The sequence below is a fragment of the Pavona decussata genome, unplaced genomic scaffold (assembly GCF_977016875.1).
Source record: "Pavona decussata unplaced genomic scaffold, jaPavDecu1.1 SCAFFOLD_102, whole genome shotgun sequence".
NCBI classification, from domain to species: Eukaryota; Metazoa; Cnidaria; class Anthozoa; order Scleractinia; family Agariciidae; genus Pavona; species Pavona decussata.
Window position 1 is genome coordinate 4474889 of NW_028145517.1, and position 23149 is coordinate 4498037.

Here is a 23149-nt window from a genome sequence, read left to right on the forward strand (position 1 = left end):
CTGAGCTATTTCTTGTAGCTATATTAGTCCGAAATCACAAGAAAATCGACTAATTGACTGGAAAAAAAAAACATTCCTTCATTGTGAATTCCAAAGAATTGTTTTGGAAAATTTTTCGAGGCAAAAGCCAGTACGACGTTTCTTATTAAAATAATGATTTTGTAATTTGGGCTGCCTGTGGCTTAGAATTTGGTGTGTAAATAAAGAGTGACAAGCCTAAGCCACTCCCTGGAGCGGGTTCTTAGCCTTTTAAAGCTAGCTTACACGAGTATGTTTTTTCATATTGGTTTTTAAAGCCTGCGCTACTCGCAAGTCACGTTTGTAGCAGGTTTCGAGGATTTGAAAGGGCCTTGGATTTAACCATCGTATGTTCAACATCACAGGTTATTTGTGCCTAATGAGTTTTGATTTTCCTCTTTTGAATTCTTGACCCTACAATATGGGTACCCATGGACCAATATTGGCCAATATGGGTACCCATGAACTAATATTGGTCAATATAGGCACCCATGGAAACGTATTGGCCAATATAGGTATCCAGACACCAATATTAGCCAATATAGTTACCCAGGGACCAATATTGGCCAATATGGGTAACCAAAAACCAATATTGGCCAATATGGGTATCCAGACACCAATATGGGCCAATATAGGTACCCAAAGACCAATATTGTCCAGTATGGGTACCCATGGTCCAATATTGGCCAATATGGGTACCCAGGACCAATATTGGCCAATATTGGTTCCCTGGTACCCATATTGGCTAATATTGGTCCCTGGGTACCTATATTGTCCAACATTGGTCCCTGGGTACCCATATCGGCCAATATTCGTCCCTGGGTGGGTACCCATGGACCCACATTGACCAATATGGGTCCCTGGGTATCCATATTGGCCAATATGGGTCCATGGGTACCCATATTAGCCAATATTCGTCCCTGGGCAGCTATATTGGCCAATATGGGTACCCAGGGACCCATGTTGGCCAATGTGGGTCCCTGGGTATCCATATTGGCCAATATGGGTCCATGGGTTCCCATATTGGCCAATATACGTACCTAGGGACCAATATTGGCCAATATGGGTACCCAGGGACCAATACTTTTCCCATATTGGCTAATATTGGTCCCTGGGTACCCATATTGGCCAGTATTGATCTCTAGGTAACCATGTTGGCCAATATTGGTGCCTGGTCACCCATATTGGACCATATTGGTCCATGGGTATCTATATTGGCCAATAGTGGGCCATGGGTACCCATATTGGCCAATATGGGTCTTTTGGTACCTATATTGGCCAATATTGGTCCTTTGGTACCTATATTAGCCAATATTGGTGTTTGGCTACCCATATTGGCCAATATTGGTGTCTTGGTACCCATATTTGCCAATACTTGTCCATGGGTGCCTATATTGACCAATGCTAGTTCCTGTGTACCCATATTGGCCAATATTGGTCCATGCATATCCATATATTCTAATGTTGGTTCATGCGTACTTATGTTTGCCAATAATTGTCCATGGGTACCCATACTGTAGGGTCGACAATGACCAGTATGGGTCACCATTGAGCAATTTTGGCTGCTCTTGAGTGGGTACTCAGGTATATTAGTGACGGGTGGCTTGTTGCAAACGTGCTAAAAGTGAATCCCCAAAACGTCCAACTTCCCAGTACTTAACGGAAAAGGGTTCATAATTTTCTGCATAAAGCCCTAGATAGAGGTCACTACCAAAATGTTTTGTCCAAAAAATAGTTCGCCAAAAATTTCTAACACAAATTTCAAACTCCCATGAAGGTCTTCGCGGCTCCCCGTCACTAATATCTCTGAGTACTCTTTCTTCCCAACCTTTTCTATTGTTATTAAAGCGCTGATTTTTCCTTATATACTAGAGTGCTTTCCATTTGCCAGAATTTACCAGCTTGGCTAATCAGTTTGAAAATAGAACGAGAAATTTTGAAGAGTTAACTCTAAAGATTCTTCATAATGCAGAATTTGGAAATGGTTTGCCCCATTTTGAAGGAACTTGAAGGTCTAGCATCGGAGCCAGTTCTTGAAAATTGTGCTTTTATTCAGCGGAATAACCAGTCTTTGGCCAGCCAGTTCGGACAAATGGAAAGCGCCTCTAGTTTGCCATTCTTTCCTGTTCGTACTCCATAGTATGGTCGTTCCGTTTTCAACGTGATGCACAACAGCATGTTTTAGCTCTGTTTTATTGTTCTGTTTGTTTTGTTGTCGATTTTGTATGCCACAAGGAAAACTTAGTCACTTTTCACGCGAGCAAAGAACATCCAATTAAAACTATCAACAAGAATTTGGCCATGCACTTGAGTCAGCACAAGATCGAACAAGAAAACACATTTTTATAGAAACTCTTAAAGGAAAACCTGCTGTTGTGCATCACGCTCGAGGCTGTCACATGAGATGTGCTGGTGATTCCTGTAGACAAATGAAGAGACCTGAGGCAGCCCACGGGCTGCACGCCGTTTCCAGTACGTTTTATTATTTAGAGAACAGTCCTTCTGTTCTCTTTGCAACTGAGGATCCAGCCGGAAACCACGTCATGTGCTGCGTTAATCGAGTCCGCAGCAAACATCACAACTGCTCCCGCAGAGTTGCCTGTTAACACTTTACTGGGACGGTAGGACGCTAATATTGTAATTCCACCACAGACGCAGAGTTGTCATTTACGTCTATCGGTGTGCCTGCCTGTTCAAATATAAGGACGGCTTGCAAGTGACACCAAGCGAAATCCAAGAAAACCAAGACCGTTAGCCTGCAATGTACATTGTAATATACTCAAGATTAAACTTTAAAGCTGGAAAACAACAACAGCAACAACAAATACTTAACTTTCTTTGATGTATTGAATCAGGGAAGGCCGGTGAATGCGGTGGATTCTCTGGTGACTTTCAACTTTGCGAATCGAACAGCACTCACTTTCGTTCGTAAACCAAGATCTGAGTTAACCGTCAATCTGAATGAATAACTTTTCAAACTCGAATACTGCTAAATTTGAATTTGTAATATGCTAAAAAGTTCATGTTTTGTGCATTCCGACACGCCATACAGGCTAATTTGCCTTTTTGTTAATACTGATACGTCGAACAATTAGTGTGAACAAAGTTTGTCAAATGATTAGTAATAATTCGGTAACCTTTACAAAGGAAACTATGGAATGACAGGTATGATTAGGGTTGATTGAAAGAATCGAATACAGTCAACTCTCTCTAAGCGGACACCTCTCTAAGGTGGACAGAAAATTTAGTCCCTGCCGAAATTTCACTTGTTTCTCTGTAACTGAACTCTCTCTAAGGCGGACATCTCTCTAAGGCGGACAGCGGATACTTTTTTTCCAACATGTTGGTTCAAAAAACCTCTCAAGGCGGACACCGGATGTTTTTGAAATTTTATAACAGGTCCAAAATTCCGAAAAATTAGCACAATCTGATAACAGTGGTTTTGATAAAATATACTAGATCTTACAATATGTATTAAACAACATCCAACTCATTTGCGCTGCCGTTTACTGGAATCAGTTGAGTCACTTGTATTCTTCCTTCGCTTTTTCGCGTCTTGGTTTAGATCAACCGCAGTTGTAATCTTCTCGTTTTCTTTACCTATACACTTTGCTATCCAGGCCACGACCTTTGGAACACCTTGAAACTTGTACTTGCATGGGGCTTCAATCCCTTAGCCACCCCCACGGTTTAATCTTTTTGCTGTAACTTCACAAGAGACGCTACTTGATTCAAGTTCCAAGAAACGACTGAAGGTTGATTCACAAATGTTCAAAGTGTGTATGAACTGTGCAGGTTTCCGTAAGGAATATATAAAAGAGGCACAGCGCGGCCCGTCATGACTACATTGTACACTGTAATTAATTAAAGTAATAAAGCACTGGTTTCAGTTTTGATGTTCGGGTATCAGTTTACATGAACTCTCTCTAAGGCGGACAGTAAATCTGGTACCGAGGGTGTCCGCCTTAGAGAGAGTTGACTGTAAAAACAAAAGGCGACAAATGAACACAAAAGAAACTACTCCATTGATAACGAAAAGGATGGTGTAAACGAATGTGCTATTATAATGCGGGCTTTTTCCCGCCACCCGTTTTTTAAAGTGGCGCTCAATGGATACTCGTCCCCAGAGCTCTCTCCTGACTCTGTCTTGGGGGCGATTTTGTGTGATGATATTCCATGACACAAGATTTTTTACTGGCACTTTAATTTGCGAATCGTACAACATTCACTTTCGTTCAAAACAAGACCTGAACGAAAGCCTTGACTACAACTGAGAAGAGCGAATTACTAGTTAAGACCGAATACTGCTTGATTTGAATGTGTCAGTAGAAACTTCATTTTTCTTGCATTTCAACACCTACACGTCATGCTAACTTGCGGCTAACTTTTCCTTTTATTGGAACGGTCACAATGGTGTTTTAAGTTTGAATTGAACAAAAATATTCAATTGGTTGATATCCTCAGTATCAGGCTCTTCCTGGTTGATTTTTCGGGAACATTAATTCAAGAGACTCGTGAAATGGCGTATGATCATGATGTGTGGTACCATTAATACAAACTATGGCAAGTGAAACTGGTCATAAGAAAATAAATACCTCTTTATTCGCAAATGAAAATTAAATATTGAAAACGTTTTTTTGAAGGCAATTACGCAACTCTTCTCCCCACTAACGCTATGGTTACATGACGACCCTAATCGGTTCCGTAGGAGACTAATGGTAGGGGCATAGGCAGCGGCTTGCGGAAAACAGATATCTGGCCGGGGTCTAGACAACGACAGCTTGTAGGCAGTCATCCACTCTCTCCCGAGCAACAAATTCATCACCACCATAATCATCTTTAGAGTCAAAATAATTTATTTTTATTTGCTTCATCACACTTAACTAAATACAGTCAACTCCCTTTATTGGGGACACCCTCTGGACCGTAAGTTAGTGTCCTTAATAGCGAGAGTCCGTAATAGCGGGAATTTATTTCAGTCAAACGTCTGTAATTTATTTTTGTCGGGGATTTAGCTGCTGTGCGTATTACTGGGGTCTGTAATAGCCAGGTGTCCGCAAGGCGAGAGTTGAATGTATTACACACTACACATACAGAGTAAGACCGGTGAGGCATCACACTGACTGTTTTCATAAAAAAAATAGTTGAAATAGATAATTAAAAGTGGTCACTTAATTTACATGAAACAGAATGCGGAATACAGGGGCTCCAGTCCTGGCCGCTAAACCATATTTTCACATAGTACGTCATATCTTGCTTTTACATGTGAACGTAATAAAATTATTTACACCCTGTATTGATCTAATGGCAGGTTATATCAGCTGGTTCTAGCTACCCTGATTCCAGTCTCTGGCAGTTCTTGGAAAGAAGGAAAACTTAATAAATACATCGTTTGTGCTGTCAGGGACCTGAAATTTCAACATATGGCTATTGTGTCTGGGTTTCCTCAGAGAATTGCAAAAAATCATTGCATACTGGCATTAAGAATAATAAAATACAAGATAAGTAACAAGCAGCAAACTTCTTTATACTGTACTAATAGTGCTGTCTCAGGCCTCTAAAGCAGGTTAAAAATTATCATTGATTTATTTGCCGTGATCATTTTAAAAACCTTTGTTCAATGGCATTATTGTTGTCCTGAACAAATCCACTAAAAGTCCTTCAAATTCATTCAAATTTTACGTTATGGCATTCGCACTGCTCCATCAATTCTAATAATTTCACCATTAATCATTTTGTTGTCTATAACAGCTTGTACAAGTTGTGCAAAGTCTGCTGGGTCTCCAATGCGCTTAGGAAATGGGATTATCTGTGCTTTATTTTCTTGCTCTAAGGGATCTGGTCTTCCTTTGGTGAACATTGGGGTTAGAAACATGCCTGGTAATTAAAAGAAAAACAAATTATACTTAATTTAACTCTCTAAGCCCTGAATGTGATCAGCATTAAATTTCTCCTTGTAATATCAATGCTTATTAAACCCCTGAGGTCATGAGAATTAAGGATATGATCACCCAAGGTGAATTTTCTTGATATTTTAATAACTTTCCCCCAGTGATGGGGTATGGGAAAAGATAAAAGAATTTGTTCTTTGATATTTAGGGTTAAAAGGATTAAGATAATTTAACAAAAATATCACTTTTTATACACTTTTACATTCTTTTAACAAAACAACTTGTGTTCCATTTTATGGCAAAACATCAAGGAAGTTTTCATTTCTTATATGGTGGGTTGACAATAGTGGAATTGGAGGTACAAGGCATGCAAAAAAAGTTGGTTCTAAAGAGGGAGTTACCAGAAAATTAAATGGGTCTGATGGCTATCAACACAAGTTTGAGTAATTTGATAGAAACTTTAATCCGTTGTAATTACCTTTTATTCTTGTTTGGAGCTGGAGGGAGAGGTGGGGTCCAAGAAAAACTGAATTACAAGGGGCCCACCGTAACAAAAAATGTCAAGTCTTTTCAACACCCCCCCCCCCCCCCAAAAAAAAAAAAACAAAAACAAAAACAATGTCACCTTCTTTGAGTTCCACTTAAAAAATTAGAGCCTGGTTGTTCAAGGAGCAGATAATGTTGTCCACTGGATAAAATTACTATCCAGCAGATAAAATGTATTCCAACTAATACACCTTATCCGCTGAATATCAACTTATCCACCGATTAAAGTTATCCACTCTTGAACAACCAGGGCCAGAAAGATACCTGGTGCAATTGCATTCACCCTGATGCCGTGCCGTCCTAGGTCCCTAGCCATGGGGAGTGTCATAGCATTGATAGCTCCTTTAGTTGCCGAATAAGCAACTTTTCCTGACTGTCCTTCATAAGCATGGACACTGGATGTGTTGATAATCACTCCTCTCTCCCCTCCCTCATCAGGATCATTTTTCACCATCTGCTCTGCTGCTAAGCGCGCCACATTGAATGTTCCTGTAAGATTGATCTGTGCACAGAATGAAGAATTTTACACAGCAGGTTAAAGATGATTTGATTGCGAGTAAAGTAGGCAAGCAAACGTGTCAATGTAATATAATACCATGTTTAAACAGTAGATCAATCAATCACACACTTTAATTTGCTACAGATATGAAGTACATGAAAACAGGATAAAAAGTAACTTAATTAGGCAAATAAACTACTCAGAATAGTAAGAACTAAAAAATGTACATTCTGAGGACCCTGGCAATTCCCCACTTCAGAAACTGTGAGAACACTGGTACAATTAAGGTATTGTGGGATCATTTGAGTAGACAGATGGATATCACGCTGACAAATAAGTGCATTTTAGGCTTTTTTCTCTGGGTAGCATAGCTCTTGTTAAATAGCTATAGATTTAACCTAAAAGAGTATTTCAAATACAAATGACTGCCGAGAAATGCACCTGTTCTTCGGTGCAATTTCAATCTGTCTACCCAAACAATGCCTTCAAAAACTCCTTAATAATTCATACGCCCATTGACCTATCAAATGGTCAATAAAACATCACGCATAATGCAGTGGCTTTTAATTTATATCTGATAAAACCTCCTCCTTATTAGTATGCAGTGTTTAATGTTTTTCTCATATTCTAATTTCCAACATTCACAAAAGCATCATTGCTATGAACTCTCTTGACACATGCTTTTTCAGGAATGTTTTTGAAGCCGTTCAAAAAACTCGCAGCATGTGTTTTATCGGGTCTAAAACCACTCGGCTCCACCTCGTTGGTTTAAATCCCAATAAAACACTACTGCTTGTGTTTTAAACATAACATAATCCTTCACTCATACCACCCCCCTTCCCCCATAGTTTCTTGAAATTAAATGAAAACTATTCCTCAGATGTCAGTTAGTTACCTTTATTATTTCTTCGAACAGTGGAAGAGGGTGAGCCTCACCAGTATCTGACACAGTTTCTGCAATTTTTATTATCCCTGCTGCACTTATAACTGCCCGCAAAGGACCACAGTTATCCACAACTGTTCTAATGGCCTGTTTAACATCTCTTTCTGATGCAACCTGGGTAATAAATGATTAAGATTGGCGCAGTCTTACTTTTAACCACTAAAAGTTATTGGAGTGGGAAGAAGAAATAAAATAGATATGTGGTACTGGGATCTATTGAGGGAAAGGCTATGGATTGCCCAGGGTGGGGAGGGGAGTTCCTATATAAAAGTGACGGGGGTGATCGTCAGAAATTGTGAAAAGAACCTCTAAAAGGTAGCAGAATTATGTTTCATGGGCATGGTCCAAACAAATTTTCACCCTGAGAGGTACCAAATCAGTTGACTGATTTACTCCCTCTCATATTTTTCATCTCTTTACCCTAACAGGAACCACCATACCTCTGACGGACGCCATTTTAAATTTTGGACCATATAAATTAAGAGGTACCTAACCACAAATTTTAACCCCTAAAAGATACAGCAATAACCCCTGTCATTTTTATATGGGAGTCCCCCCCCGCCCCCCCCCCCCACCCTTAGATGGATTGCTTAGCTTGGTTATCAGAGATCTGGGCAACTACACCTGGGGGTGGGGGGGAGGGAATGAATGAGGCCAAGTTGCTTGATCCCAAAAAAAGTCATATTCTTGGTTTTCACGTGACGTCACCAAATTCTAGAATTCAAAACTGGGAGGCCTACAAAATTTTTACCTTCATTCAAGGAAAGATTACCTAAAAATATGTCTGTTCACAATTTCTTAGCTCGATGTCGTGCTTCCTTTTGAAAATAGAACGGTTTCAATTTCCGAGTTTCCATCGTGCGTGACATAAGGAGGACGGCCGTGACAGAGCTTTTCCGTATCTTAAAAATGACTCTTCGGGTAATTTTCAGCATTCTAAACAATTTAAGTTTGAGGAGAAATATTAAGCTTAACATTCGAAAATTCACAAGGGCAAACAAGCCTCTTTTCTGGCAAAAGTGAACTCCAGATGTTTTTTCGTATTTCCGGCCGCCATGCTTGTGTCCCTCAGAGGGACACAAACATGGCGTCTTCATACTAAGCTCTATAAATTTATGGGGAACATTTTGTCAAATAACTCCAGTAGGGAATGTCGCACAGACCTGACACTTGGACAGATGCCTTATTTATTTATCCTCTATACCATGTCAATTTCTTGACTTCATTCATGGAATGGTTTCGATTTTTTTTTTCAATGGCGTGACAGTGAAAACCGAGAATTGTGCTTAACTCTCCACTCTCTGGGATGTGGAGATAAAACACCCTTGGAACGAGGTTGCCCTTATGCCTCTCCTCCTGTGTTATTAAAGACTCACATCTGTTGGAACAAAAATACAGTTCTCCCCAAGATCACGTGCCACCTTGTCGCCCTCACTAGATGGCAGATCCGCTATAACGACTCTGTAGCCGTTTTTAACAAGTCTCCTTGCTGTAGCCAGGCCTAACCCACTAGCACCTCCAGATACAAGACAACCTCGGACCGCCGCCATTTTGAAACCGCCAGCAATCGGGTATCGCCAGCGGAGTAACACCAAACGCACGTGTACAATGTCCAAGATGGCGATGAACGCTGTGTGTTGACAAAGTTTTCTATCATTCATTGTTTCTTTCTTATTTTAAAAGATCTTTACTAGCATTTTTTGAAAGAAAGACTTTTGCAAAATGTCTTTTTGCCCGGCTGGAGCTGAAGATTCGGACTCAGATGATGGTTTTTACATGGGCAGCACTTATACTGCAAAATATGCTGATCGTGACAAATCTCACAGTATGAATGGCGATGTCAACTTGAATAGCACTCCTACTTCACAAAAGAACTTCACTGCAATGCCTGCTGGTGCAGAATCGGACGATGAAGATAGCGAAGGCTTTGACTTAAACGCTGCACCAGTCAACTCATTTCCATCAAGTTCGGCACGAAATGACGGGAGGAAACCATTTGATAGACAAAACAACAAAACAAATGACAGCAACGCTTCATATCCTTCGGCCGGCGCATCTGGTCTTGGTAGAGGTAGGGGACAACTGCAGCAAAGGGGAAGAGGGAGAGGAGGATTTCCAAGACCTCCGTCATCATACAGCAACAGAGGAAAAACAACAAAAAGGTTTGTTTACAATAAATATATATAAAGTCATGTTTTATCTACTTCTTTCAAACGACAAATCAAAACAAAGATGATTAAAATTCAATTAATCTTTGTTAATTGGAATCAGTTTAAAAATTTTCCTGACCAGGGTGCATTCCATGTACGCATTATGCCGAAGATACGCCGAAACTGCCATTGAAGCATCTGCACCAGGAAAATCTGATGTTATACAGACCACCCTTAGACTCTAAATCCTACACAGTTAAATTTCCTAAACAGTTCATTTGAAAGGTGGAAGTTTTCAAAAGCCAAGTAATTTTTCATCACGCCATTACATCTATGAGGTAATCTCCAGCCACTTTACCTTAAAGACCAACAATCATACGCCTGTATGCCGAGTGATGTGGAAACCCACGCCAAGATCTTTGGCGTGACCTATATAAAATGCCCGCGGGGGGGGGGGGGGGGGGGGGCACTTGACCCATGTTTGGGTATAGGGGTGCCACTGGGGGTTTGAAACCCTGACCCTGTTTAGGACGAAAATAACCTTAAATACCTACCCTGTGTAGGACAGCGCCTTCTATTTTAAGACCCTATTTAGGACAAAGGACAACATCTAGCTCTTGTGTTACACAAGTGTTTATTGGCAATAGTAATAACATTTAAAGGCCTACTGTCACTTACCAGACGTGGTGTTCCACGCATTGAAACACGAATACCAATCACAACAGATAAAATAATACACTTCCTAGAAGTGATGGCGAAAAATCCCAAAATTTCGCATTAACAGTGGTGAACCTTAAGTGGAAACTCAATTGACGTGAAGCATTGTTCACTAAAACAAATACAGACTAACGTCTCTGATTTCGGATTGCCAAATAAAAGACGCCGGACAGTCTTGCAACCATACCCTGTCTAGGACGGATCCAGGACAGACTCGCTTGAAATTATATACCCTGTTCAGGGCAGAGAGGCCAAAAACCATACCCTATCCAGCGGCACGTCCCCGTATAGCTCATATAGGGGAGTACCCCCCCCCCCCCGGGATAAAATGCAGCGTGGGATGCTGAGACACTGCATAATATTGTGACTCTTCTCTGTTACCCATATTAATACAACTCAATATTGAGGTGTTGAGTAGTCAGTTGGTAGTCAAAGTTTTTCTTAATGGCCGTTTTCATACTGGAGACAGATTATCCGTCTGAAATGGGGAAGAATTTTTCATGTGTAATGGTATTAATTTTATTATTTTCTGCAGGGGTAATTTCACTCCAAACAAGTCCAAGCAAGTAGAGGCAAGGAAGGCTTCTTTATCACTTGCTGTGGATGACTTACGAATTGCAATTCAGAAGGGAAACATTGCTGCTGTTCAAAAATATCTAGATGATGGTAAGAGATGCACTGTCTACCCTGATTCTATAAAAAAGTACACACAAAAAAAAGACTTTGGAAGGCCAGTACATGTATGTCACAAACCATGGTATCAACTCACCAAAATTCTATATTGAACAATAGATAGAATGGTACTTATTTCAATTGACCAAAAGCCATCACAATGTTCACTCGCATTTTCTATCATCAATGGTCAGGCTACAGCTACATGTACACCCTACTTCTCAGTTTGATTAAAACTTACCATTCATTTCCCTCTGCTCCTCAAAAACTCTAGAAGTAGTCTGAGGTTGGCATCTCATTTAAAACCAAAAAAATGTCTACTGTACATGCACCTTTATTTACAAGTGCAACCAAAGTTAGCCTTCTTAATTATTTTATTCTACCAGGGATTGATCCAGATGTTCAACTGAAGTCTGGGTGGACATCTCTGATGCTAGCAGCCAGCAATGCATCATTAGAGCTTGTGGAATTACTGATAAACAGAGGAGCCAATGTCAACTTTCATAAAGGTATTCTGTTTATAAATAAAGTTGTAATTTACATGTAGTGAAACCCCCCTTTATGGACACCCGCTTAATACGAACACTCGTTATTACGGACAGTTTTCTTGGTCCTGTTCCATACAATTTCCTTAAAATTAACCCGCTTAATCAGGACACTCTGTAATACGAACACTTTTCTGGTCCCAACGGTGTCCGTAATAACTGGGTTTGACTTCCTAATTTCCCACACCTTAACCTGTTATCAGTACCAACATATTTTAGTTTTGATTTCCTCCACTGTCTTAGGTCCATTGTTCTCTGCCCTTTGATCACAGGGCAGTATTTGTTGACTAAAACGAAGCCCACATGCAAAAATTGAGACATATCCGGAAAAAAAAAAAACAGCCCAACATTCGACATAAGGCGGTTATGCCCCCAGCCCTTCAATTTTCACCTCCCTTAATCAAACCTTTTACTTTATCTATTGGCCCAATTCCATTCTCTGGCTACCAGCCCATTGCTCTGTCCCTAATGTTATAGTGCTGTTATGCTGTATTAATATGTTCCCTTGTGATAGTTCTGAGGGATATTGTTTTGGGACACAAAGCGACAAAGAAGTAAATGATGAATTATTTGGGGATCAAAGATTTTATAACTGTGCTAAATGGTTCCAACCAAACTTGAGCTCATCAGTCAATTTGAAACCATCCAATGCTGGTTTTCCTGAAGATGATTGTAATGAATGCTCAAAAAATGCCAATTTACTTGACTTTGTAATTGCTACCTTTTGATGACTTATGGTCTGAACTTGGTTTGAGGCTGTGCCATAGCAGTTGCCATTTCAATCTTATGCTCTACATTATTTTCCCGCTTGTTTATTTCAGAGATGTACACTGTTCTGATGGCGACATGTGCAGCATCTGTGTCAATTCCAGAGGAACAAGTTCTTGGATGTGTGGAACTTTTGCTGGAGAAAAATGCTCGAGTCAATGTTTATGACAAGTAAATGACTTTACTTTTTGTTTATCATTCAGAAGTGCTGATAAATAACGGAGTTTTCAATGTAGGAAACAACCAGTGCCGCATTTAGATGAGGTTTCAATTGATTGCCATAAAACTGAAACCAAATTTTAAAATTACTTTGGCCAATCACAACAGTGCAAAGAACCAATCAGAATTTGCAGCAAATACGTGTAACTGACCCCAAGCATGGCAAAACTTGTGTGAGCAAAAATGCGATAGTTATAGGTTTGGCTTGTCTTGCAATTGATTAAGAAAGCGGCACAAGTTTTGTTAATCAATCAGAGAGTATGGTAATGCAAAACCAAAGTAAACATTAATAAATTATTTTCGACACTCAACTGAAAACTGCTTTATTGTCACATACTTTTTTGTATGCGCTTCTTTTAACCAGGTATCGCATGTCTCCACTGATGTATGCTGCAAGGGAGGGGAGAGTAGCTGTCTGTGAGAAGTTGTTAGAACATGGAGCTGAGATCAACAAGCAAGAGATGCGAGGATGGACAGTAAGTGATAGTGCAACTGAGAAAAGCAAGATACTAGAATTATTCTTGGAGTGTTTATTATGTTGGGGAAGAAAGCCAATCAGATCCAATATGAGTAAACCACAAGCTGTAACAGTAATTATTTTATGGTGAGGATAGAAGATGATAGATAGCCAACGATGCAAGCAGCACCAAGTTGGCTATAAACATCTTGTATCCAACAAGCACAAGTAGAATAATTGTTTTTAATTATTAAAAACAAACACAAAAAGTCGCTAAATCTTTTTCACCTGGTGCATACGTTTGCCATCTTTGTGGCGCATGGTACAATGGTTCATATACCATGGCTGCTTAACCAATCAAAACTCTGTAACTACATTAGTCAGGTTTTAATACCTGTTTTATTTTATATTATATTTTTAGTCCTTGTCATTTGCTGCTAGCCAGGGTCACGGTAGAGTTGTACGCACTTTGCTGGATCATGGAGCAGATCCTACGATGTATTCCAATGATGGACAGACAGCAAGTGATATTGCCTACTCAAGTGATTACCCTCGAGTAAGTTTATCTATTCTTATGAGACCTCTTTGAAACAATGGCTTTAGTTGTTTTACTCATGTTGACTTTGAAATGAAATTAGATTTCAGATATCATTTCACTGGCTGCAAGTGGAAAACAGACAGCAAGCTCAGAAGTACTTTTGGAAGATGTAGCACCAACTAGGTCAGACAGTGTTCTTTAATTGAAGGGGTTTGTGGAATAAGGCCATAAGTGGCTTTTGATGTAATGTCAAATTCTCCATTTGTTTTACTAGCAAATACAAGGTAATTTGGAAGGAGAATCTAGCAATTTATCAGAAGTTACTTAGGACTTTTTTTCCAATAGACAAAGGTACTCACTGGCTCAGGGCTCAGTTGCAAGGATTATTTTAGCCCATTTTTCAGCCCAACTTCATGTACAAATCTCGTAAAAACAAGTTTGCAATTACTTATAATGGAGGTTTCATTCCAGCCTGGCATCAACAAAACTTGGTGAAACTTCAATCCCAGTTAAATGAGCTGAGAAGGCACAGACATGCAATTGCCTTGAAATTTCAGCCCAGATTGAAAACACAACCATGCAGTCAAAAGCATAATTTTGAAGACCTTTAAGTTGCTCCAAATTTACCCTAAGCTGGCACAATCTTTTCACAACCACCACTAATTTCATTCAAACACAATAAAAGCATAGGTAACGTCCTAGTCAGAAGTGTACTGAAATCCGAGAATCATCCTAGTAGTTTTAAATGTGCGCGCAGTGCACAACTTGCTCTTTTATTCACAACGTGAACAAAATTCCAGGACCTAAGCATCCATTAAAATTTCTGACCGTTTTACATACACCTCAGCTTATGCAATAATGCAAACATATATATATTGGTGAGACAGGAATCAAGGCCTGGTTGTTCTAAAGCCAATTAATTCTAATCCACGATTAAAAGTTAACTGAGGTTTTCAACTTGCTGTGAGCATTAGAGATGATTTTAAAGGCTCATTTTAATCTAATGGTAAAGAGCAGACTAAGGCAAAACTAAGGGACAAAAATCGTTTGGACGCATCCTTACGGATTAGTAAAAATACTCAAATCAAAGTTCACATTAACCCAGGATTAGCTTAATCGGGCTCTGAACAACTAGGCCCAGATTAGGCCACCAATTTCACAAACATCTTTGATCACTGAAACTAACAATGACAAGGATGTATCTAAACCATTTAATTTAAACACTTTAATCTGCCTACCCACTCTCACAAACACAGGGCAGTCTGTGGTATTTCCCTTCATCATGGCAACACAGAAACCCACCAAACTTTTTCATCTTCCAAATCGGCATTCGTAAACCCCACGGAATCAATGTGTGCCCACTATATAGACACATGCAGCCCACACCCCCTTGATTCACTCTGACAAGGGCTAACGCTTGAAACATCAACACTGGAATCTTGTTATGGTGGCCATGTTCATTACTATAACTGCTGAGCTCAGATTTGTGTGCACTTCAGGATTGTGCAAGTTATGCCAGTTGTGATCTCATGAATTTGGTGATTCTTTTTTTAATCTTTCATTAGTTCTGACGCCAAAGAGGACAGTTCACTCAGTTATGGGAGCCTGGAGGTATTCCTTATTGGCCATGAGCTGAAACATCTGTTGCCGGTATTCCAGGTAACAACATTTAAATTATTCATTTCTAACATCTTGGACGTTAGTAAATTTTGCACAGAGAGAATTTGTCATGCTACTATAAGAAGGGGCTGAGTGCTAAGGGTGCCGTTGTGAAATCCAGAGGTTCTGGATGCAAGTCCTGCTTTGATTGCTACCTGTAGTCATTTCTCGGTAGCCCCAAGTTCAACTCCTTGGCCACACTTGTAAGAAAATTAGTAGCCATCTGGTCTGCCTCCTGCTCCTTAGGATTTTTAACCATGTTGTATTCAATTTAAATTATTTCTTTGTGAAGTTTAATGCTCAGTCCCACTAACACTTGTGCTATATAAATGTTGCTGAGGGTAAAGAAAGGTTATTATTTTCCTTTTTCTTTTTTTTTTTTTGTTTTCTTTTCTATGAAACTGGTCAGACATCTGTACAATGTAGCTTTGGACATTTCAGGCAAGGAAGAATCTTGTATACAGTACCTGTCAACTCACTTGCGTTTAGTAGGAGTCTCAGGGCTGTGGATCAAAGGCAACAATCTCATGTCTACATTCCAATTTCTCACACCTAACTCATAAACTTGGACCACCAAAATAGTTTTTCTAACCAAACACCATGTTAAATTAGATTCATGAATACAAAAAATAGTCCCATAAATAGTGAGAGCTGTAGTTAAAGTTTTCTTTATAAAAGATGTGGTTCAAATTTATCCTTTGTTTAAATTTTGTCTTCCTATTTTTCTTGGGTATGGTAATGTATGATAATGAGTTTGAAACAATGGAAAATAAAATTTAAACCAATGATAAAATTGAACCGCTTGGGCTATCTTTTGGAATTATCTGTTCAGAAATCTTTAGGCATCTTCAGCTACCTTGGTTTCAGGGCTATTTTTGTAACAAATATATATCTTTACTGTTTAGGAACACAAAGTAACATTCGATGGATTCCTGAGTCTGACAGAAAAAGAGCTGGACCAGGTGACAACAATTAAGTATAACTGTAATTATTTTTAAATAAAGACTTGTTACTAAAATCCTAAAGTGTGGCCATTCAAATGAAAGCTACTGAGAAGTACTTCCCTGTGGTGCTGTTTATTATGCTGTACAAGGTGGTTCCAACTTTTGAGTCTGTAGATGAAATCATAAAGTGTGACCATTCATATGAAAGCTACTGAGCAGTACTTTCCTATGGTGCTGTTTACTCTACTGACCTAGGCGCTACAGCAAATGGATTAGGAGACCCTCCTCTAATCACTCAATGTATACTGCCTTAAGATGCTTCCTTTTTAAAGCTTAGTTGACTTTGTCATCATTTTTTATCAGATGGGAATCACACAGGTGGGTGTTCGGACCAAAATCCTGGATGCCATTAGAGATGTTCACAAAAAAGAATGGGATGTCACCAGCTTACAGCCCATGCAGAAACACTCATTGAGGTACTGCATGCATTTATCATACCTAACACTTCTGGAAAGATTTATCATGATTTTTACATAGTAAGTGGCTGGAAAAGAGTTAGAGTTTTGAAGAGAATCAAAGAAGACTTACATGTAAAATTATTTTTTACAGGGATGTAAATACAGTCAACTCCCTTTATTGTGGACACCCTCGGGACTGTGAGTTAGTGTCCTTAATGGCTAGAGTCCGTAAAAGGCAGAAATTTATTTCAGTCACACGTTTGTAATCTATTTTTGTCAGGGATTTAGCTGCTGCCCGTATTTACAGGTTTCTGTAATAGCGAGGTGTCCACAAGGCAAGAGTTGACTCTAATGGGCAGAAGACGGAACAAATAGATTCTGAAGACTTGACTTCCCTTGACTTTTCTTGCTGAAAACTGTGTCTGTTTAGTCTTTGTTATTTTCTGCTGTGATCAACAACTCTTCACCTGGTTAAAAATCGTAACTACATCCCTGTTTTGACCACCAGTGCATCATACTGTTTTGACTAAAAGTAGTAAGGAGGTTTTTAATTCCACAGCTAAATACGATTCTTCCCTCTCCACAAAAAGGCTGTTAAAACAGGGTCTCAGCTGAGCTTTATGTCGATTCACACCGTTGAGAATCCTTCCTGTGCAAATCATGCGTGTACGTTAAAGGGAGGGGTTCACTTTTCTGCACATGTCCATGAATCAAAATACTTTTTCGTCTTTGCTCGCTATGACCCAAGCCTGTTTAATTTAATTTGTTGTTTATGAACCATTCGGAAGGTAATAGGTAACTCGGGTGGTAATTTTTTCATATGATTGCGTTATTTCACTTGTAAATAACTGTAAATACATCAACTGTGGAATAAATCCTTCAGGTTGATACTAAATTCAATATCAACAATATGGGTACAATCCACTAGCATTTTCTGTGAATTTTGGTCATCAGTCATTTTGCTTGGACTAATTATAGAATGTGGTTACTGAAGTACACGTGAGCGGGATTTTTAAGGCCATAAAGTTGATAAGAAAAAGAAAAAACCATTTGGATTCATGCACATGCACTGAAATGTGAACCCCGCATTTTAATCACTTGTAATAACCAGGTTTGTATTTTCAATGTTTTAGTGCAGGGGAGGTCACAGTCATACTAGCCAATGTGTCCAGGCATTTGACATTCATTAGGAGCAGCGTCTCGTATGTACAGAAACACTTGAACACCATCAATGAACCTCTGGAATTTGTACAGGTAACATTTTACTGAAGTACATATTTTTAAAACAATCCAGTTCGTAAAATATAGTATTCAAATGAGAGCTACTGAGCAGCACTTTGCTGTGGTGTTGTTTATTATGCTGTACAAGGTGATCCTAACTTTTGAGTCTGTGGATGAGATCCTAAAGTGTGACCATTCAAATAAAAGCTTTTAAGCAGTACTTTCGTGTGGTGCTGTTTATTATGCTGCACAAGGTGGTTCTAACTTTTGATGAAGATTTGGATCAAAGACAGTTCTCTCCTACAGTTCTGTTTGTTTTTCACGATGGTGTCGTTTTATTTCCAGGATGTAACAGAAGCCGAAGGCATGTCCTTATACTGCAGGGAAGCCGCTGAGTCCTCCCAGAGCTTAAATGAAGAACTCGGCACTGTGAAAACACAAATTTCTCAGGTAAGTGCTATGCCGAGTGCTTGATATTTACAGAAATTTCTCCCACGGAAGTGGTTCTATTTGTTTATTAAACTGTAATCTGTATTTGTTGTCTTCTGAAGGTTTTATTTTAGAAATATGTCCTAAGCCTTTCAGTTTCTACATTTAACAATAATTAGATTATGAGCTCGAAATTTCTTCGCCCACATCAACTATCACACATAGAAATCGAGATCGAATATTCTAATTATTTTAGTGTAAATCTACTAGTCGTTCAAAACTTAACAAGAAGGCAGGTTCACGTTTTTATTGAATAATGGGGACTTTACGAACCAGAACGCAACGCAGTTTGGAAACACCGAAACCGAGAAGGGCCCGGGGAGAGAACGCCGTCACGAGCGCTGGAAAAACAAAGTTACGAATGCGAACGCGACGACAGCCCGGAGGCGGAGCGTTGCAAATCCTTCAAAATCAGTTGACAAACAAGTTTTCGTTTTATAGCTGGTATAAACATCATAAAATGGCAACATTGAGAGAGGCAAGGGAAGCTTTATTGTTTGCCTATCAAGATGGAAGCATTGATGATACAGAGTTTGCCTTGTTGTACGATTTAAATTCCTCTGAAAATCTCGAATTTCCTTATTGGAAGTATGGTCGCTTCGATCTTGATTCTTTGACAGATGATGAGTGTAAGGCTGAGTTTCGCTTTTTTAAGAACGATATTTATTTACTCGAAGAAATTCTTGGTATTCAAGCATAATGAAATGCCCCAATGGCGTTCTTGTGGACGGAATGGAGGCTTTAAGTGTGTTGTTGAAGCGTTTTGCATATCCGTGTCGATTTGCAGATATGGTAGCTCGATCCGGGAGACTAGTACCACAACTTTGTATGATTACAAACCGAATGATGGACTATATTTTCGATGAATATAGCCACCTACTCGCACATGTAAATCTACCATGACTTTCCAGGGACCGTCTCAGTCATTTTGCTGCCACTATACATGATAAAGGAGCTCCACTCGAAAACTGTTGGGGCTTCATAGATGGAACAGTGAGACCCTTATGTAAGCCAGATCAAAACCAGAGAATTCTCTATAACGGACACAAAAGGGTGCATGGGATAAAATTTCAGTCCGTAGTTGGGCCTAATGGGCTTATCACAAGTCTGTTTGGTCCAGTCGAGGGCAGGAGACACGATAGTAGTATGCTAGTCGACTCAGGACTTCTGCAAGAATTATCAAACTTCCGGTGACGTTTCTGGTTCGTAAAGTCACTAATGATATGAACAGGTCACGCCAGGCACCACTCACTCTACTCACTATCTATAACAGAATAGATAGTGTTTCGCGTACGTAGCCAACAAGAAAACAGTGTTCGTGATAGAATGCTATTATAGATTTATGCTAAATCGTGATAGAACATTCTTGAAAATAGCATCTTCAGACAGCAGCCAAATCAATGTGACACACAGGAAACAAGTCCATACACAAAGCTTGCTGTTTTTTATGGAGTCTTCGAGCTTTGTTTTCTTTTGTAGTCCAAGTCAAATTTTATTGTTCCATTTGCTGGCAGATCAACACCAAAATTTCCAACACTGCACCGGACCTGATTATTGATCAGAAGCCACAGTCAGCTCAGCAATCATCTCGGGGTGGCCTGTTACTTGTTGCAGGGGTTGCGACTGTTGCATTGGGCGCCTTTTTGGTGCACAGGGCTTGGCACAACACGTGACCCATCAAAGATATGGAGGAACGAGACCCAAGCACGTGACAAGGAGACCGGAGGTCACAAATGGTCGATTCAGGTTTGTGTCTGTTACTTCTCAAAGACGGCTGCTCAACTTTGAAGAAGAAGTCGACAGTGGACTGACAAATATTGCCTTTATGTCTGTGGGGTTGATTATTTTTTATCTTTGGAAGATGCAAGTTCACAACAACAGTCAAATCTTGAAGTGTGTTGGTGACAGTTGTCCAAAATGCGTCCTACGATTCTTTCAACTACAGCTTTACTCGTAACGAACAAACACGCACATGACCCCCATTCAGCACCCATCATAGCTAGTGTCTTTCTTTTGTTTTTATTCCCACCAGTAAGAAATTGTGGTGTTGCATCGATGTGGGAATGAAAACGAAATCAATGTTTGGTTTCAGTTTAGAGTGGTTTTCAATTGAGTGTCGAAATTAATTTCGCGTTTGCTTTGGTTTTGCATTAATACGCTCTGTGATTGGTTAACAAAACTCGCGCCACTTTCTCAACCAATGGGAATCCAAACCAAAACCAATCGTGTTTTGGCCGCACGCGTTTTCCCGCGCTTGGCGCCAGTTACATGTATTTGCTTCGAATTCTGATTGGCTCGTTGTGTTGTTTACATCTGTTGCGATTGGCCAGAGTAATTACTTTCGTTTTGGCTTTACGACACTCAATTGGAAACCGATCTATCAACTGAGTTGATAGGGTAGATTGGCAAAGAGATATAAAAGCTGACGTTTCGAACACAAAGCCTTCGTGAGAGACGCTCTGACGGAGGGCTAACGCTCGAAACGTCAGCTATTGGTATGTCTTTATGTTGACCAATTTGCCTCATCAACACAGATGATAAAAACCAAACATTCATTGCCGTAAAAAGCTTAGTTTGCCAATTTGCCTTATAAACTCAGTCGGTGGATAAAACAACACTCATTGCCGTAAAATGTTTTGTTTTTTAACGCTTTTTCTCACGCGAAAGTCGGTTTGTCGGTTACACAAACAGAGAAAGACGAAATATCCACAAAATTGGATAAATAAATAATTGCATGCGAGTCTGGATTGTATCACTTTCGAGTAATTCACGTTTCCTGTGGTTTGCTTCAGTACACTGTGATTGGTTAGCAAAATTCGCGCCACCTTCTAAACCAATGAGAAGCAAAACTAAGACCAATCGTGACTTGCTCACAAGCGTTTTCCCGCGCTTGGCGCTGGTTACATGTAGAGTAATTCACGTTTTCTGTGGGATAGCTTAACTACGCTCTGTGATTGGTCAGCAAAATTCGCGCCACCTTCTCAACCAATGAGAAGCAAAACTAAAACCAATCGTGACTTGCTCGCACGCATTTTCCCGCGCTTGGCGCCGGTTACATGTATTGCTTTGGATTCATCATTCTGATTGGTTCACTGCGCTGTTTGTGTCTGTTCTGATTGAAAACCGCCCTAAAAAATGTTGGAAGAAGTATTGAGAGTAATCTAGATGGCAGGGTCACCTTAAACAGCGCACGTTTTATTGAACCGGGCAACTACCCGAGTAAAGGTAGCAGGCAGTCAATTGAAAACTCTAGTCGGCCTTAATTTCCCACAACTTTTCTCTAAGGTTTCAGCTACCGTAGTTGCCAAATCTTTGCGGGACAGAGTTCGGCTATTATGTCATGTCAATTTAAGTTAGTTTTATCAGTCATAAGGGTTCATTTTTCCAGTTCTTTTATTTGCAGAGGAATAAAATATGTTTTCACGTTTACATAACGATATTTATGATTGTATAAAGGAATGATTACATGTTTAATTTTGCTAATCAGAAGGTGAAGATTGCTGTTCCATTGTACTATAGTTAATTGTGAAGAGCAATTAATAACATTTAATTTTTGTGTGTTGAGAATCCAAATTCTTATTAAATTAGTATCTTAAACTGTAATTATTGACCTTTAAATAGTTCTTGTCTTCGTCAGAAATAGATAAATGAGTTGGCATCTGGGTGTATATATGTTTGACGAAACTAGCCATTCCCCTCCCAAACGCGCCCTTGTTTAAACACGCAAAAAATCACACTGCCTTTGGCAAAATATCAGTATTGTTTACTGATTTTTTGCCAAAGGCTGTGTGATGTTTTAGTTTGTTACTAACAGAACAAGAGGGAAGCACTTTGCAGTAGCATCCACAGGCTCAAACGTTAGAACCACCTCGCATGTACAGCATAATAAACAGCACCACAGGAAAGTACTGCTCAGTAGCTTTCAAATGAATGGTCGCACTTTAGGATTTCATCCACAGACTCTAAAGTTAGAACCACCTTGTAAAGCATAATAAAGAGCACCACAGGAAAGTATTGGTCAACAGTGCTAGCCTTCATTTGAATGGTCACAGGCACGTTGGGGTTTCAATTACAAACACAATACAGTCAAATCTCTCATAGCGACCACTTCTCGTAAGCGACCACCTCCCGTAAGCGACCACTTCGTAAATAACCGTTTTGATTCTCAGTTAAACACTGTTTCAAGAGCTCTCTCGTAAGCGACCACCACTCAAATTTCTTAAGAGACCGCGACCACTTTTTAGGCCAGAAATTTTACATCTTCTTTTGTTTTCTGATTCCGGTGAGCGACCACCCAACACAATCACGTATGATCGTTAGTAAATCATTACTCAGAAGTAACAAAAGTTCAATTTCTAATAACAGTTTACAGACAGAGAAGATGGCTATAATTGGATCTCCAGGTAAACGGGAAT

General features: G+C 39.6%; 2 protein-coding genes and 1 pseudogene across 2 annotated transcripts; 2 read left to right on the forward strand and 1 right to left on the reverse strand.

The window, feature by feature from the left end:
• Positions 1 to 4856: 4856 nt before the first annotated feature.
• LOC146471767 (3-hydroxyacyl-CoA dehydrogenase type-2-like) lies at positions 4857 to 9447 on the reverse strand. The gene is made up of 4 exons (XM_085120297.1): positions 9274 to 9447; positions 7850 to 8011; positions 6720 to 6957; positions 4857 to 5895 (listed from the first exon to the last, which is right to left on the reverse strand). The coding sequence occupies exons 1-4, from the start codon at positions 9445 to 9447 to the stop codon at positions 5702 to 5704; spliced, it is 768 nt and encodes a 255-aa protein (XP_084976423.1). The 3' UTR covers positions 4857 to 5701.
• Positions 9448 to 9596: 149 nt separating this feature from the next.
• On the forward strand, positions 9597 to 22337 carry LOC146471768 (ankyrin repeat, SAM and basic leucine zipper domain-containing protein 1-like). Its single transcript, XM_085120293.1, has 13 exons — positions 9597 to 10059; positions 11300 to 11430; positions 11823 to 11945; positions 12803 to 12920; positions 13333 to 13444; positions 13847 to 13981; positions 14064 to 14146; positions 15529 to 15622; positions 16528 to 16584; positions 16930 to 17042; positions 18158 to 18278; positions 18591 to 18695; positions 20249 to 22337. Exons 1-13 carry the CDS (start codon positions 9620 to 9622, stop codon positions 20405 to 20407), a joined length of 1791 nt encoding a protein of 596 aa, XP_084976419.1. The 5' UTR covers positions 9597 to 9619; the 3' UTR covers positions 20408 to 22337.
• LOC146471769 (uncharacterized) lies at positions 19195 to 20242 on the forward strand (annotated as a pseudogene).
• Positions 22338 to 23149: the final 812 nt, after the last annotated feature.

Bases quoted from the DNA above. Each gene is read 5' to 3' on its own strand.
- LOC146471767 (XM_085120297.1), bottom strand. From the start codon at position 9,447: ATGGCGGCGGTCCGAGGTTGTCTTGTATCTGGAGGTGCTAGTGGGTTA. The intron at 8,012-9,273 runs GTGAGTCTTTAA...TTTATTACCCAG, and splicing joins GTATTTTTGTTCCAACAGAT to GTTGCATCAGAAAGAGATGT. The intron at 6,958-7,849 runs GTAACTAACTGA...TTCTGTGCACAG, and splicing joins TGTTCGAAGAAATAATAAAG to ATCAATCTTACAGGAACATT.
- LOC146471768 (XM_085120293.1), top strand. From the start codon at position 9,620: ATGTCTTTTTGCCCGGCTGGAGCTGAAGATTCGGACTCAGATGATGGT. The intron at 12,921-13,332 runs GTAAATGACTTT...TCTTTTAACCAG, and splicing joins CGAGTCAATGTTTATGACAA to GTATCGCATGTCTCCACTGA. The intron at 18,279-18,590 runs GTAACATTTTAC...TTTTATTTCCAG, and splicing joins AACCTCTGGAATTTGTACAG to GATGTAACAGAAGCCGAAGG.